Below are 15,131 nucleotides of genomic sequence, written 5' to 3'. Positions count from 1 at the left end.
ATATATCTGTAACAATTTCATTACGTTTTTAATTTGAAAAATGGTATATGTATTTATGTTGTCCACCTGACTAAATGTAATGTACATAACAAGAATAATGAATGAGTTGAGCCAACAAAATGTAAAGAATGTTTGATTTATTAGTATGAGACTACCAAGGTATTACTGATCCAGTCCTAGTACTAATGGATGAGTGAATGAACATGAAAGCTGCTGCAAAGGAGAGCAATATGCAGTTGGAGAACAGTACACTGTGTGGTGTAGTGGTTAAAGCTTTGGACTGCAAACCCTGAGGTTGTGGGTTCAAATCCTGCTACTGACCCTGTGTGACCCTAAGCAAGTAACTTGACCTCCCTGTGCTCCAATTGGAAAACCAAAAGAAACGTCACCAATTGTATCATAAATGTTGTAAGTAAATGTACCTGCTGGTCTTATGCCGAACATACACATAATTTTAAGCCCAGTTTGTAGTAGCCGAGTCGGCCCAAATTTCATCTTCTTTGGTCATCGTTTCACATCCAGTATGGTTGCATTTGCGATGCCTAATTGCCTCTCACGACTGGAATGTTGTAGGATCAGAAGGATTTTTGTTAAGTCAGAAATTTCATTCAGCTCTCTTGTAATGGGAACTTCCCATGATCTGATTTTCAGATGTCACTATCAAATTTCATTGTACATTGCTCACAGTATAATATTCTATATTGGGTATTGCTGCTGTCATGAAATCACATTTTTTGATTTTAAAATGTCAATATCAAATAGCAGCACACAAACAACTAAATGGCCAATGACAAAGGCATCTTAGGAACTGGAAGAATCCAAAATAAATACACACAACGGTGAATTGCATAGACCATGCAACTCTAATTCTCACTATAAAAAAGCAGGCTGATATTTGTCCATGCCTCAACCACCCACATGTCTGGTTTCTCCTGTTTCCTTTATTTTTACATTCATGGCACAGTACGGCAAAATTCAGGAACACAGCTCTTTTCTTTGTTGACATTTTAATAAGCCTGTGGCCATCATTTTTTTTAACCTGATAAAAACTGTCCAACCATTGTGAGACTTGCCCGGACACCATCAGACAGACACCACATCTTTGTAAAATGTACGTTTATTTCTTGCTCTTTCATTGCACACAGTCCTGCACAGCACACTGTGCTCCTCGCCCCAATCACCTTTCTCCTGGGCCTTTCTCTCACTGTCCCTGGGCCACCTTTTCCTATCTCCACGGGAGCTTCATCCTGCTCCCACTCCCGACTCCAGCTCACTGATTGGAGGGAGGCGGCCCCTTTTATTCTTACCCAGATGAGCTCCAGGTGCTCTGCTTGACGACACTTCCTTGTGTGGCAGAAATGACGTAAGAGCACCCAGAATCACTCTGGGTGTCCCTGGAAGGATTGTCGTCCATGGGTCTGGTGGAAGTAGATGTGTCCCGGGCTCTCTGAGGCTCGGGGCGTCCCCTGGTGGTGGGCACGGGCCCCAACAGGCTTGAGCCTCCCTGCTCCCCTTCCGTGGCCCTCTTCTGATCCAGGGCGGTTGCCCTCATGGCCCGGAGGACAAATGTGCCACCTCTCGGTCCTTCCAGGCATCCCGGCCGGGTCTGACCCCCAGCCTCCTGCAACACCATGTACATATCTTGTCTGGGCACCCAAGTGGCATGTCAGTCAAACTGAACAAGTTGGTACAGTTTGTGCCCCTGTACAACTGACGACTATTGTGCAGTGTGAATAGTCGCTTGCTCATGACTTCTAAAAATCACACAGTGTACGCCCAGCATTATACAGATATTCTGTAACCTCTCAAAAACAAGACTGGAATGAACTGCTGCTAATGAAATCTTGGGAAAATTAATCTGATTGATTGTAAGATACTAGTAAACTTTAACTTATCCTGCCCCATTAGGTACAGATGAATGAGCTGGTGGTAAAAACTTAGTGAAATGAAAACACTGCAGAGTAAGAGAACAGTAAGCAGCAAAACTCTTCATTTAAATGTTTGTTGAATGTAGCAATAACATGAGCCAGAGGCTCACATTTTAAAGTACCTTTGATTGATATCAGTATAAAATTAGCAAAGTCTGGTACACTGCTAGCAGTTGAGAATGAGTAAGCTGTTGGTACAATACTACTGTGAAAAAGGTAAAATATTCCAATGACACAAGTATTCAGATCCTTTCCTCTGTACTTAGATGAAGCCCTTTTGGTGGAGATTACTGCCTGGAGTCTTCTTGGGTATGATGAGATAAGCTTTGTACTTCTAGATTTTGGGGGTTTATGTCATTCTTCTGCAGATCCTCTCAAGTCCTGTCAAGTTGGATGCAGACTGTTAGTGTACAGCTATTTTCAAGTCTCTCCAGAGATGTTCAATAAGATTCAAAACCTGGCTCTGACTGTGCACCTCATGGACATTCATAGAGTTGAGCCTAAGTTACTTCTGGGTTGTCTTTGCTCTGTACTTGGGGCCATTGCCCTGCTTAAAGGTGAACATTCTGCTCAGTCTGAGGTCCAGAGTGCTCTTGAGCAGGTTTTTATTAAGGATAATGTATTTCTGTACTTTGCTTCACTCAACTTTTTCTCAGCCCTGTCTATTCTTTGAGTCCCGGCCACTGAGAAACAACTCCACATCAGCATGCTTCACCCCTCGAATGGTATTGCACAGGTGATGAGCCGTGCCTTGTTTCCACCAGACATGACACTAATCTTGGTTTCATTATACCACATTCTGAGACTCTTTAAGGTACCTTTTTGCAAACTCCAAGTGGGCTTTAATTTGTCTTTTACTAAGAAGAGGCTTCTGTCTGGCCACTCTGTCATAAAACTCAGATTTGTGGAGCGTTACAGTGATGACTGGCTTTCTGGAAGTTTCCCCACACAGGTTCTCTGCAGTTCAGCCAGAACTCTTGTCTTGGTTATCTCTTTGGATGGATATACTGTGTGGTCATTGGGACTGAACATGGATGATGTCTGCACTTGCCATTTACAAGAAGGCTGGTGGCATCACTGGGGACCCAACACACCATGGACACTGTATGTTTGCTCTTTTACCTTCTGGAAAACATTACAGAACAATTTGCACTCACACAAAATGATTATGGGAAGGCTTCCTTTCAAAGAGCTGTAGCCTTCCTCAGTTCCAGTCTACACTCTCAAAACCTTAAAGAGCTCTGAGTATAGTAAGTGCCTTATACTATACATACTGTATCATTATCCTTCTTCCTAGTGCTCTTAAGGATTGCTTAAACTTTGAACATTTTAAAGTAATGATAGTGAAATAAGACTACAGTGTTTTATTATTTTCTTCCTATATCAGGTGTCCAGGAGTGACAGACCACAAGGTGAGAGTCTTTCCTTTGTTTATTAGAAGGGGCTCACCCGGATAGTGCCCCTTCTAATAAACAAAGGAAAGACGATAACAGTTGCACTAAGACACAACAATAATGTTGGGTGCAGCAGCCCAATGTTACATTTTCAATAAGCAGTTAAGTAATTTGCATAGGAGCTCTGTCACTGTCAAAGGCCATGTCCAAATGATTTGCCACCTTCTGGGGGCCGTCCTGATTCAGAGTGCTGCGCCTGGAATGGGTGGAGCTTGTTCTGGACATTGTAGGTGGGACTAGGCATCCTCACTGGGCAGCTTCTTAGAGCTGCAGGTGAAAGAGAAGAAAATGTGAACATTAGCACAACCTCTTGATCCCAGAGTGGTATTACTTACCTCAGTCGAGCGTCGAAGGTGGTCACCAGGTGCACATGTGTGACAATGGTTATAAGTATTTTACTATATTGGTATCAATTTTTAAGTTTCTATTGTATTTTGTATTTAGCATTTTACAACCCTGTATTACCTGTTACAGTGTATTTTGTATTGTTTTATGTTATATTGTGTATTTTATTATTCTATTAGAGCACTGTTGCCTTGCAAATGTCCATTGTTTGCATTACAATGACAATAAAAAGTATCTCTAAGAGAAGTAACAGCAATAAACTGTTATGATTGGGAAGTTAACAAATTAAAATATAGGAAATTGAGTTCAGAGATGAAGCCCTGGCAATATCATGGCAGTAGGTAGAAAAACTGAAGAAAAACGCACATGATGCAGGAGAGAACGTACAAACTCTGCACAATGAATGAGTGAGCACAGTGTTAACCACTGCACTGCAATTTTACAGTTACTTCCACACTTGCATCATTTCAGTTCTGTCTTTCTTTTCTTTTAATTCTCTCATAAACTAGAATGACTGTGGTTGTGACTCCGAATGTTCCTGCACTTGTTCTACTTGCACTAAGTTCAAAGAGGTCCAGCAGGCAAATGGTCAAGATCCAAGTTTTGAACAGGAGCTAGATGGTAAGCTAAAGAAGAGCTAATGTATTGCATAATGTTCTGAATATATAAATTGTAGTATCAATGTGTATAAAAAATGAAAATTTATTTCTGGGATGATAAACAATTAAGCAACACTAATGAATGGTGGTTACAAGTAGTGCTGTCAGTTCACAAATTGTGCTTGAACGTCTGTTTGAGCACTAGTGGTACGCTCATGTTAATGGACTGCTTCCTCAGGTACTGTAGTTTGTAGGGTCTGCATGGCACTCTGTAGCCAATTCATGTGACAAAGAAGCCAAACCTTTAAAGTTTATTTAAAAGGTAATTTGAGATGGACATACGAAGAAAGAACCATTATAAAACAAGGGTTAATCAAAAAATGTAATATGGTTAAGGAAGCTGGCCCACATGTCTAGAGACCTGGGTACTAGTCCTGTTCTGGTTATTGTATATGTGAAGTTTACATGTTCTCTCTGTATCTCCTTGGGCTTTTCTATGGATGCTCATCAAAGGCTGATCTAAAACATGCATACTGTGTTAACTGGTGTCTCTTAACTGTACTGATATGAGTGATGTAAGTGTGCTTGAGTTTATCCAATATGGACTGGCACTGATTTCAGGGTTGTTTCCAGGTTGTTTCCTACCTTGTACTCAAAGCTGCTGATTTTGGAGCAAAAGCTGATGGATGGATGGAATATTATGCACTATATGGATACATTTCTCTACTGTGGTGTACAGTAATCCCTCGCTATATCGCGCTTTGAGTTTCGCGGCTTCACTCTATCGCGGATTTTATATGTAAGAATATCTAAATATATACCGCGGATTTTTCGCTGGTTCACGGATTTCTGCGGATGATTGATCTTTTTATTTCTGGTACATGCTTCCTCAGTGTGTTTACATTGTGGCGAGTGGCTGGGGGTGGTATTCAGCTGGGACGCCCAGAAGGACCGGAGTGGGGCTTGTGCCTCCTCCAGACCTCAAGGGGGCGACCACCCTGGTGGTTTTGGGGACCACGGGAACGGAGCTTAGAAGCTCAACCCTATAGGGGCCCGTGCCTGTGGAGCCCTGGCCCTCAGCACTTCCGCCACACCCGGAAGTGCTGGGGGGAAGAAGACCAGGTACACCCGGAGTGCTTCCGGGTGCGCAGCCAGTACTTCCGCCACACCAGGAAGGGGTGATGGAAGTTCATCAGGAAGCACCTGGAGCACGTCCGGGGTGTATAAAAGGGGCCGCCTCCCTCCATTCGATGGCTGGAGTCGGGAGGAAGAAGGCAAGAGCTCGGTGGAGAGAAGTGGAGGCGGCGAAGAGAGGCATTGTGTAAAGAGGCCTGGGGCCTCATGCATAACGCCGTGCGTAGAATTCGCACTATAACATGATGTAAGCACAAAAGCCGAAATGTGCTTACGCACAGAAAAATCCAGATGCAGGAATCTGTGCGTTCGCTAACTTCCGCGTTCTTCCGCTACATAAATCCCGCTCAGCGTGGAAATAAACACACGTTTATGCACTTGCTGTCCCGCCCCAACTCCTCACAGAATTATGCCTCTTTGAATATGCAAATCAATATAAATAGCCCTAAAGCCCAGCGTTCTGTGAAAAGGCAATGGCAAAAGTACGAGGAAAAATAGAAGAATTTCAGCAAATACCAAGTGAAGGAAAGGAAAAACGTACTATTTGTTGGTTTAAACAGTTATATAAGCAACAAAAGGAAGTTGATCGAGTGACATAGCGTGTCGGAGAAACTCGAAAGCTCAAGTTCACAAAGTCGCACAGTGCCCGAAATAAAAAAGTTGCCACATATCAAAGTCGGCATGAAAAGGCGACTCGTAGCCCACTGTCTGAGTGTCATATGAAAGCTTATTAGGGTACAGTGAAAAAAAAAAGGCACACAGTGTGAAAAAAGCACGAAATGTCAACTTTAATCTCGAAATTTCCACTTTAATCACGTAGTTTATTTTGTCATTAAAGTAGAACATCATAAACTTCATCTTAAAATAATTTAATTTACTAGTTTCTCAAATCCCATCGTAACTAAAGTAGCACGTTAAATGCTTTGTTTTGTATTTGATCTTATATGTGCTCTATGTGCCTGAATCACTACATGCTCTTCCTCCGACAGGACACAGAATCCATTACGTTCGTAATATTACAGCTCTTTGAGTAATTAAAATACTAAGAAGGATACGTGATATCATTTTCATGATGATATGAGTTAAAGCATGTTATTAAACATGGGAACACGGTGGCGCAGTGATTGTTCATGTCTTACGCAAGATGCTTGCTACGCCATGCGCGACTTTCAATGAAATGCTTTATTACAGAAGTACTGTCTTTTTCAAACATACTAACCTCCAATTCCTGTCCTTACTTTTCTTTCTCCAAATACCCAATCGCCACACAATCAGCTCTGTAATAGACGTTAAGCCATCTGTAAGCTTAGAACGCTGATTCTTCAAAAGTTTTAAGGAACATCGAAATATCTTCATAATGTTTAATTATTCTATCCATCTATCCTTCCAGTGTCGCGCCAGCCACAGCATGAATACAGCGCGAGGCAGGAACAAACCGTGAACGAAGCTCAAGCTCGCTAGTGGTGCGGTGCCATGTAGTTAAAGTTAAAGTTTTATCTGTATAATATAATCAACTTATTTTGCTGCATTTCATCTTGAAAATGATATTGTCATCATATGTAAATACGCACTTTATAAAGTGGCTCAGGTTGTGCAATATTATAACTGTATCATAAGTACAATTACCACACGGTAACTTGCAAGTACAAACAGTTCTACAAGGAGCACTTGAGCCGCCGTCGTGGATGTGGATCTAAGAAAGAGTAACCACACAGGAACAGTAACACTGCTTTGACGCTGGGTGCCGCCAGTCTGCAAAACCTAATGGAGAACTTGCGTACGACAGGGTATGAGGTACCGTGGAAAAATGCGTGGCTTTATGCCAAGTATAGGTTTTATACATTGCGATTTGAACATGGAGACGTTCTTACGCAACATTTCTGTGCGTACGCACCGTTTATACATGAGGCTCCTGAGCTTTGGGGTGAAGGGGGTTGTGTGCACTTGTAAATAGTCATGTAGATAAACGTGTTGTGGTGCTTAAAATGATGTCTGCCTGTCTGTGTCCGGGCTGTTCCCCACAACATACATAATTTCAATGAATCCTTACCTAATATCTAAGAGAATATAAAAGGTTTATGCTGTATAACTGTGCAGGAAATGTTTATAAGAGTGTGGGAGAGTTTATAAGGGCTTAAAATATATAAAAATAACCATATAAACATATGGTTTTTACTTCAAGGGGGGATCACTGTAAATCATTCTTATGTTCTAAACTTCCGGTCATACAATTCTTACAGTTAATTCTACTCAATGCTGCCAACAGATGAGTAGGGCCAGGGGTCAGCAGTACTTGGAGGGAGAGCCTGTGGTGGGGCACAAACATTTAATTGACACTTGGGTGACACTTCTCATATTAGTAGGTTCTCATGCCTTCCTTAGATGGTTCTCCACATGTGACCCTGCCTTTCCTTTCAAACTCCATAGATGAGCTGTTAGGTTAGCAGTGACTGTAAATTGACTTGGTGTGCATGTGTGTATATATAATAATAGTAGTAATAATTCATTACATTTATAAAGCGCTTTTCAAGGTACTCAAAGCACTTTACTCAGTGAGCGGGGAGCCACTTCAACCACCACTAATATGCAGCATCCACCTGGATGATGCAACAGCAGCAATTTTGCACCAGTGCATTCACCACACATTAGCTGTTTGGTGGTGAAGGGGTGAGAGGTAGTTAGCCAACCAGAGACAGGGGATGATTAAGGAACCAGAATGACCAGGCCGTGGTGAACAATTTAGCTAGGACATCAGGATACACCCTACTCTTTACAAAGGATGCCCAGGGATCATTAATGACCACAGTGGTTTTACGTCTTGTCCGAAGGATGTCAACATTTTTACATGTCTCTGTCACTGCACTGGGGCATTGGGATCCACATTCAGACCACAGGGTAGGCACCCCCTGCTGGCCTCACCAACACCTCTTCCAGCAGCAACCCAAGCTTTTTCCTGATTGGTCTCCTACCAAGTACTGGCTGGGCCTGAGCATGCTTAGCTTCAGATGGATGACCTGTTATGAAGTGTATGCGGTATGACTGCTGACATATGGGTACCTTCAAAGGTTTGGCTCCTGCGTTACTCCAATTGTTTCTGGATTAAGATACGATACTCCTCAATTCTGTCTATTTAGAAAATATGTCCATGAAGGGATGTACAAAATTATTCCACTAGTTTTTCATTTTTTAAAGGCTTCAGTGACAGTGTAATTATATTACATAATCAAAAAAACACTGTCATAGTTTTATTGGTTGTTGTTATTATTGACTCTTTATAGAATATAAAATGAAAAATTAATCAATGCTCATGTCATTACTGTAGATACTGGTATTATTTAATCGTCATTGTGCTATTGCCAGCCCTTTGAGACACCTGCCTGTGTAGCACACTTCTATTCACGTGTCCTGTCTGCATTCTGACTATGGCCACACATTCCATATTCAGTTTGATTTACTTGTGTGTCATTGGTCTCAGGCCATGACTCCCACATACATTTGATCTCTGACCATTCTTCCAATAAGAAACAGAGAAATAGATGAGAAATAGCCTTCTCCCTAGAGCTGTGATTTTCATCACACCTCTCCAAACTCAATACTCCTCCTGCTTATAATAACTGTAATATAAACATTAAATATGCAATATAGAAACACACATATAGACACATTTTACCTTCACATCTGTCACACATGCAAGGAACTTAATGGTACTTTGTATATAGTAATTTAATATATGCTGCTTTCTTCATTACCTGTACAATTGTCTTATTGCAGTGTTTTATTGGTAGCTTTTTCTTTGAAAGTTGTCATCAGAATTTTGTTTATATGAGAGTATAATGACAATAATCTAAATTAGACTAAATATGCAGTTTTAATGCCAATTGCAATCACCACACAAACCTTAGCTATTTTTGGCATATTTAAATATACTTTCATATTTATATTATAGTTGTGTTGCCCACCTTCACCCAGGAAATTTCCCTTGGGCCTTGATTACAGTGTTAGTCGTTAATTGCTCTGTGCTTCTTAAATGGGCTTTCTCTTACGCCGACAGAAGCATGCAGGCACTATTCTCCACATAGAATACATTACATTCATGATATTACAGGTCTCTGAACATTTTAAAATACTAAGATGTACACTTGATATCATTTTCACAATGAAATGCATTACATACAAATACATTTCAATTTTTTTTTCTGACGATTTCAATAGTTTCTAGGACCCTGGGCTTTTTACAGCACAGGCTTACACAGCTAGTGTACTATAAATGTTCTCCAGGGCTGGAAGCTGTATCCCGATAATCCTCTGTGCATTTAACACAATCCGCTGTAGAGCTTTCCGATCAGCTGCTGTGTAGCTGTGATACCACTCACAGATACAATGGGTTAACATACTCTCAGTGGTGCACTGAAAGTAACAACGCTAAAGTAGCTATGGTATTTGGAACAGTTTGTTCATTATTTAGTTATAGAGTGATTACAATCAAGTGCCTTAAATTTGTAAATGATAAGCAATTAATTTCAGTCTATATGATACAGCCCGTGTCATGGATGTGAATCTAAAAAAGAAAGGGAGACCACAGAAACAGTAACACTGCTTTGACACTTTGTGCCACGTGTTTGCAAAAGCGAGCAGATAAGTGTGTACTCATGGTGTGAGTTCAAGTTCAAGTTGGGAAGCATGCACTGGTACAGTGCGTTGCCGCACCCACTACACGTCGAAACAGCTCGGGATCCCAGTTGGCAACCCTCAGGCAGACACGCGGTCCAGTCCTACCCTCCGGAAATGACCCTCTATCTGCCGCAGCCAGATGTTACATGGGCGACCCCTTGGCCTGGTCCAGCCACTTGGGTCCCCAACAATGAGGATCCTACGAGCCGGATCACCCTCTGGGAAATGCGCCACATGGCCGTAGGGCCGTAACTGATGCTCCCTCACAATGCAGGTAATGTGCCTCATTCGGGAATCCATGAGCAACCGCTCATTCGACACAAAGTCAAACCAATGGTACCCAAGGATTTTCTGGAGAGACACAGTACAAAAGGTGTCCAGTCTTTGTCTCAGGTCACTTGATAGCGTCCATGTCTCACAACCATATAGTAAGAAAGGAAGCACCAGGACTCTAAAGACTTGGACCTTCGTCCTTTTGTATAGCTATTGGGAGTGCCACACACCCCTTTCCAGCGACCTCATGACCCCCCATGCTCTCCCAATTCGTCTACTGACTTTACAGGAAGAATCACCAGAGACATGAATGTCATTGCCAAGGCAAATAAACTTCTCAACAAGGTCAACACTCTCTCCGCAAACAGACACACTGCTGATGGCTGTGCCCAAGAGGTCATTAAAGGCCTGGATCTTGATTTTTATCCAGGACACTCGCAAGCCCAGACACTCAGACTCCTCACTCAGTCTCTCGAGTGCCCCGATCAGAACCTCCATTGACTCCGTAAAGATCACAGCATTGTCAGCAAAGTCAAGATCCGTGAATCTTTCTTCACCAACAGATGCCCCACAGCCATTGGACCCCATGACCTTGCCCAACACCCAGTCCATACAAGCATTGAACAGAGTAGGAGCAAGAACACATCCCTGACGAACCCCAGAATCAACTGGGAAAAACACAGAGGTCCTGCCACCACTCTGCACAGCATTCACGGTACCAGTGTACAGGCCAGCCATGATATCCAGCAACCTCGGGGGGGATCCCACAAACCCTCAGGATGTCCCACAGGGCAGCTCGATCAACTGAGTTGATTGCTTTGCGAAAATCGACAAAGGCTGCAAAGAAACTCTGCCGATATTTGCGTTTGCGCTCCATTAGAACCCTCAGTACCAGGATGTGGTCGATGGTAGACTTCTTAGGCGTAAAACCAGACTGTTCCTGTCGCTGGTAGGTGAGAAAGTGATCAGAAATCCTATTGAGGATGACCCTATCAAGGACTTTACCCGGCACAGAGAGCAGTGTTATCCCCCTGTAGTTGCTGCAATCCAGGCGATCACCCTTCCCTTTCCAGATAGGGATGACAAGTACCATTTTCCAGTCAGTTGGAATGATGCCAGTCTCCCAAATGGAAGCAAAGATTGCATGCAATGCCAGGAGGACAGCCTTACCACCAGCCTGGAGAAGTTCACTCCGGATACCATAGATCCCTGCAGCCTTTCCCCGCCTCAGCTGGTTCACCACCTGTGCAATCTCAGTGAGACTGGGTGGTTCACAGCTAATTGGAGGATCAGCCTCAAGAACCGTGGACCCAGAGATATCCAACGTCCTAGGCGTAGGATCAGCTATGAACAACTGCTCAAAGTAGCCAGCCCAGTGGGTCACAACTGCAGTGTCATCTGTAAGGACCGTTTCATCAGCTGCCCTGACTGCGACTCTCTGAGGAACAGATTTAGATGTGCGTAATGCTTCGATTCCTCTCAAAGCAGGACGTGGGTTGCTAGATCACAGATGGTGTGTCACTTGCTCATAGATTCCTCTAACAAACGCCTCTTTATCTGCCCTCAGAGCCCTTGCAGCCATTCTTCTCAGTTCCCAGTACACACCAGAGTTGCCATTGAGCCATGTGCTGTGACTCCTTTCGATGATATCCAGGGTGCCCTGTGAGATGAAACACCTCCTTCTAGGAACACCAGTAACACCAACACAACCCTCAGCAACCTTCAGGGTCTTGTCACGGAAGGTCTCCCACATCACATTAGGATCGGCAGTCGTACCCAAATCTACAAGTTCCTCACACAAACTGCGTGCAAACACATTAGAAACAGCCTGGTCTTGGAGTCTGGCCAAGTCCAGGCTCATTTTCCTAGTAGGTGGTAACCTACTGGACCTAAGCTGGATCCTAAGAGTAGCAACAACAAGTTTATGGTCAGAATTCACAAACTGGGTACTTCTGTAGACCCTACAGTTTTGCAAGAGCATCCAGCATCTGCCCACGAGGATGTGATCGATCTCCTTCACTGCACCACCAGTATTGGAGTACCAAGTCCAACAATGCGGTTCAGGGTGCTGGAACCAGGACTCAGCGATTCACAGCCCCTGACCTTTTGCAAAGTCAAAGAACATGGAGCCACTTTCACCACGGTCACCAGACCCATGGGGACTGAGACAATCCTCATAGCCAGCCCAGTGTCAGTGCCAGTGGCTGCATTGAAGTCGCCCATGACCAGAGGAGTGTCACCCCATGGGCACCCATCAACCACTGAGCGAAGCTGCGAATAAAATGTCTCCCTCATCGAGACATCACTAACCACGGTCGGAGTATACACTAAGACAACAGACAAGGCACCCAGAGAGTGCTGTAATCTGAGTCCCATAATACGCTCGTTGAAAGGAGTGACATCGGACACCATCGGAAGAAGCAAATCCACTACAGCAACAGCTACTCCCTGAGTATGACAGCCATCAGCCTGACCAGACCAATAAAAGGTGTATCCACCTACAGAGATCTGGCCAGTCCCCAGTCTGCGCACCTCAGAGAGTGTCGCCACTGAAATGCGGAGTTTACGCAGCTCCTCCGACAGCAGAGGAAGATGATCATCTTGCCGGAGAGACAAGACGTTCCATGCGTCCACCTGTATGGGCCTCCTCAAATTGGGACCCGAGTGCTGCCATGCAGCGAGTGACGCCTCAGCATCACACCAGTTCCGATCCCCAACAGACCTGACCCTATTGGCTCTCCAACGGTTTCGACTCTTCTGGGGATGGGGCTCCCAAGGGCTCTCCCCCATCCCCTTCATGATGCGAGCAGCCTTCTTATGGGTGGCTGCAGCAGAGCTACTACCGTGGAGAGCAAAAAGGAGTCCTTTCTGTCGTCTCGGAGCTTTGTAAAGTTTTTTTACGGTGGCCGGAGTGCTAATCCTGCCACCAACCGCCATGATTTCCCTGCAAGTTGGAGGACCGCTTGCAGGGCCTGATGCAGTTTAACATCATACCCAGGACACCCATGGTGTGAGGCTGCTGTTAAAATCTGCATAGCTTTACACTAAGTTTAGCTTTAATACATCTCAAAGTGAGCATGAAAACAGGCGTATGCAACATTTTTCTGTGTGCATACTGTTTATACATGAAGCTCAAGTACACTAGCAAAACGCAAAACTAGAGAAGACTCAGTCAGGATGGATAAGGAGAGAGCAGTTGTCTTTGACCACCACCTGTAAAGCCATTTCCTTTTAGGGGTTTGTCTTGCTGTTGTCTCCCCAGTCCACCTGTTGTCACTTTCATTTGCACCAAAGCAGGTGAAGTTGAATCACAAGCTCTTATGCTTCCTAACTGGACAGACTGATATCCCTGAAGCTTAAATGACTTGGTCTAAGACTTGATGATTAAGTGTTCCCTTAATTTATTTTGAGCTGTGCATTTTATATTATTAATACATAATAATAAAATACATTAAAGATCATGAACTATTTTTTGTTTTATTTTTCTGTTCTGTTCCTTATTGTAAACTTTGGATTGGCGTTTATTCTGAATTAATAAAGTGAATGTGATGTTTTTATATTGTTTATCTCTATTATAACTGAAGGTTTATGTATATTTTGTATTGCACTTTACCTTGTTGCTTTGAATTATATTCATGTGTGTTTTGTAAAACACTGCATTTAGGCACACTTTATAAATGGTGCTATTTACAGTAATGAAAAAGTATAATGTTACTTTGTGTGCTTTCATCTGCTGCCAAGCTCTGCATATGTCACAAATATTATCAGAGTAAAAGCTTTGTTAGTGCTTTCTAACTTCTTTTTATTGCAGGTGACATTGACAGCATAACCAGCTTGATTCATCACCATGTTCCAGAGGCAAAACTCATTGAGATGATTGGTCAAGAAATTACATTTTTGCTACCAAATAAGGACTTTAAACATCGGGCGTATGCAAGCTTGTTTCGGGAGCTAGAGGAAACTCTCAGTGATCTGGGATTGAGCAGCTTTGGAATATCTGACACTTCCCTTGAGGAGGTAAGCACTTTGGACGTCACAGTTCAGCTGTTCAATTCAAAACGTTCTAAAAAAAAAGACAAGATCAACTTGAATAAGATACATGTCTCACATAAATGTGGAAGATAATCTACTTATTGACTGACTCTTTCAAAGCTCACAAGTGTCCGTGTGGATTTCCTCCAGGTTCTCAAGTTTCTTTCACATGACAGAACGTGCAGCAGCTTAAGTGCTGACCCCAAAATGGCTTAGTATGAATGATGTGTCCTCTGACAAACTTCTGCTTAAAACCCAGGATTGCTTTCTGACTTGAGTGTGTCCCGTCTGCAGATGGCTTCTATCCCCACTCTGATGCTACTGGATCTGGCTTTGTGTGCCACTTAAAAAACAGTTAAGAGAAAACAGAAAAATAGTGCACAAAAGGTGGTATTAATGTAAAATGTGCAAACTTAAACGATTAGAAATACAGGACCCTAAATAGCAGAAATTCTGAAGTAGCTTTTCCAGTTCTTATGGAGCACACTGTACTTATAAATTTCTTGCTCTAACTCCTATTGTCTAAAAAGCAACATAAGCAACAGTTTACACTTTAATTTCTATCTACTGAGTTTTTTGAACAATGACAACAATCTAATAATGTACATTGTAGCAGTTTGAGGCCCTTATCGTCCTCTTGAACCTTCTGACTCGACTCCAGACACCAGGTAAAAGTCCAAATACTACCTTTATTT

At 43.0% G+C, this 15,131-nt stretch overlaps 1 protein-coding gene across 2 annotated transcripts in view; it reads left to right on the top strand.

Moving 5' to 3' along the window:
• abca4b (ATP-binding cassette, sub-family A (ABC1), member 4b) overlaps window positions 1-15,131 on the top strand; it is a 325,020-nt gene that overhangs the window by 210,799 nt on the left and 99,090 nt on the right. For both annotated transcript variants that reach the window (XM_051933275.1, XM_051933274.1), the window contains exons 25-26: window positions 4,237-4,348; window positions 14,216-14,421. In XM_051933275.1, the coding sequence (XP_051789235.1) occupies window positions 4,237-4,348; window positions 14,216-14,421 (318 nt within the window). The remainder of the gene's footprint in view (window positions 1-4,236; window positions 4,349-14,215; window positions 14,422-15,131) is intronic.

The sequence above is a fragment of the Erpetoichthys calabaricus genome, chromosome 10, assembly GCF_900747795.2.
Source record: "Erpetoichthys calabaricus chromosome 10, fErpCal1.3, whole genome shotgun sequence".
Classification (NCBI taxonomy): Eukaryota; Metazoa; Chordata; class Cladistia; order Polypteriformes; family Polypteridae; genus Erpetoichthys; species Erpetoichthys calabaricus.
This window is presented reverse-complemented; position numbering and strand designations above follow the sequence as displayed.